General features: G+C 42.8%; 1 protein-coding gene across 1 annotated transcript in view; it reads right to left on the bottom strand.

Annotated features, from left to right (window-relative positions):
* The window catches only part of Tmco1 (transmembrane and coiled-coil domains 1), a 31,057-nt gene that overhangs the window by 20,766 nt on the left and 7,374 nt on the right, over positions 1 to 2,917 (bottom strand). Inside the window, exons 3-4 of the mRNA XM_013021749.1 lie at positions 1,859 to 1,918; positions 566 to 612 (exon numbers count right to left, since the gene is read on the bottom strand). Of these exons, the coding sequence (XP_012877203.1) occupies positions 566 to 612; positions 1,859 to 1,918 (107 nt within the window). The remainder of the gene's footprint in view (positions 1 to 565; positions 613 to 1,858; positions 1,919 to 2,917) is intronic.

The raw sequence follows: 2,917 nt of genomic DNA on the forward strand, positions 1-2,917 counted from the left end.
GCCTGAGGCCCTGGGTTCGATTCCTCAGCACCACATAAGCAGAAAAAGCCAGAAGTGGCACTGTGGCTGAAGTTGTAGAGCACTAGCCTTGAGCTGAAGAGCTGAGGGACAGTGTCCACAACTGGCAAAAAAATAAATAATAAAATAAAATAAAATCAGCAGCTTCTGTTTGATCTAAGCATACCAATGTGTGTTGTTGTTTGATGCCAGTAGCCTGAACCCACAGCCTGGGGGCTCTCCCTCAGCTTCTGGCTCAAGGCCAGTGCTCTATTACTTGAACTATACCTTCATTTCTGGCTTTTTGCTAATTAACTGGGGAGAAGAGTCTTAAGGACTTTTCTGCCTAGGCTGGCTTAAAACCATGATCCTTAGATCTCAGCCTCATAAGTGGTAACACTGCAGGCATATGCCAACAGCATTGAAGTATTATTTGTATTTTTCTTAAGTGACAAATTTCAAATTTCTAGAAAGCCAAGTGCAAAGCAATTGATGCAAATCAGCTATTTGTAATACAGGAAAAAAAATCTTATATGGTTAATTATGATGTTATATTTAAGACTCTTACCATTGATAGATCTCTATTGTTATTCTTCAGTTTTTCTTCTTGTCTCTCTAAAAGAATTAATGAACTGGTTAATACAAAGTGCTGAGCACAGAACTTTTCTACAATAAATTAGCACTGACTAGGGATTGTATATTATCTATCTTTTGGAAACCATTTATATATTTTTTGATGGGGGGGGTCAGTTGTGGGGCCTGAACTCTGGGCCTGGGCACTGTCCCTCAGCTCTTCAACTCAAGGCTAGCACTCTACCACTTGAGCCACAATACTACTTCCAGCTTTTTCTGCTTATGTGATGCTGAGGAATCAAACCCAGGGCCTCATGCATGCAAGGCAAGCACTCTACCACGGAGCCACCTTCCCAGCCACAGATCTTCTTCCCCGGACTGGCTTTGAACTATGATCCTCATATCTCAGCCTCCTGAGTAGCTAGGATTACAGGCATGAACCACTATCCAGCACCAATTTATATTCTAAATTACACTGAAAAAATAAAAGTATATTATCATTATTTCTCACAATAGGCAAAAATTATTTGGCAGAAAATTTCCTGTCCCTACTTCTATTTCCATCAATAGTCAAGACTCAATAAGGATACCATGGCAACAATAAATACAAATGATTTAGACTGAAGTGTATATAATTACCTTAAATGTAAAGTTTAAAACTTATATAAAAGCTGGGTGTCGGTGGCTCACGTCTGCAATCCTAGCTACTCAGGAGGCTGAGATCTGAGGATCACTGTTAAAAGCCAGCTCGGCAGGAAAGTCTGCCAGACTCTTATCTCCAATAAACCACCAGAAAACTGGAAGTAGCGATGTGGTTCAAGTGGTAGAGCGCTTGCCTTGAGCTGAAGAGCTGAGGGACAGCACTCAGGCCCAGAGTTCAAGCCCCAGGACCAGCACACACACAAAAAAAATGGTTTGAGACTCAATTGAGACAAGTCATACAAGTGTTTTATGATTACAAAATTATACCAAGATGAGTTATCATTATTGTTTTACTGCATTTTCATCATTTAAAAATTTACAATTGGGCTGGGAAGGTGGCTCAGTGGTAGAGTGCTTGCATTGCATGCATGAGGCCCTGGGTTCGATTCCTCAGCACCCACATAAGCAAAAAGAAAAAAGCCGTAAGTGGCGCTGTGGCTCAAGTGGTAGAGCACCAGCCTTGAGCTGAAGAGCTGAGGAACAGCGCCCAGGCCCAGAGTTCAGGCCCCACGATCAGACCCCCCCAAAAAAAAAACTTACATTTTTTCCAAAAAAAATGTAAATTTTATCTATAGTAATATCTCACCTATTTTCTTTTTTTGTTGTCGACCAGCTGACTCTGTTATTGTTTCCTTCTTCTTCTCCACTGTAAACAACATAATAATACAGTAAACATTAATAATGCATTATGCTAAGGAAATAAAAGATGCTATCACAGCTGGATGAAGAAAAGAAGTTCTAGCCCAGCACTGGTGGCTCACACCTGTAATCCTAGCTACTCAGGGAATGGAGAAATGAGAATTGCAGTTCAAAGCCAGCCAGAGCAGAAAAGTCTGTGAGACTCATCTCCAATTAATCATAGAAAAAGCCAGAAGTGGCCCTGTGTCAAGTAGTACAGTTCTAGTTTGTGTGAGTGTGTTTTTCCAGCCCTAGGGCTTGAACTCAGGGCCTGGGCACTGTCCCTGAGCTTCTTTTGCTCAAGGTTAGTACTCTACTACTGAGCCACAGCACCACTTCCAGCTTTTTCTGTTTATGTGGTATTGAGGAATTGAACTCAGGGCTTCATGCATGCTAGGCAAGCACTCTGCCATACGGTGCTAGTTTTTTTGTTTGGTTTTGTTTTGTTTTTTGTTGGTCATGGAGCTTAAACTCTGGGTGGACCTGGGTGTAGTCCCTCAGCCCTTCAGCTCAAGGCTAGTACTCTACCACTTGAGCCATAGCACTACTTCTGGTTTTCTGGTATTTTTATTGGAGATAAGAGTCTCATGTACTTTCCTGCCTGGGCTGGCTTTGAACTGTGATCCTCAGGTCTCAGCTTCCTGAGTAGCTAGGATTATAGGCATGAGCCACCAGTGCTAGTTTTGTGCAAGAGACGCTTAGGACGGCACTCCAGCCTTGGTATTCAATCCCCAGGATTGGCACCAAAAAAAAATTAAAGGAAGAAAGAGAGAGGAGCTGGGAAGGTGGCTCAGTGGTAGAGTGCTTGCCTTACGTGCATAAGGCCCTGGGTTCGATTCCTCAGCACCATCTAAGCAGAAAAAGTCGGAAGTAGCACTATGGCTCAAGTGGTAGAATGCTAGTCTTGAGCTGAAGAGCTGAGGGACAGTACCCAGGTCCAGAGTCCAGGCCCCACGACTGGCAAAAA

Source organism: Dipodomys ordii, unplaced genomic scaffold (assembly GCF_000151885.1).
Source record: "Dipodomys ordii isolate 6190 unplaced genomic scaffold, Dord_2.0 Scaffold57, whole genome shotgun sequence".
NCBI lineage: Eukaryota > Metazoa > Chordata > Mammalia > Rodentia > Heteromyidae > Dipodomys > Dipodomys ordii.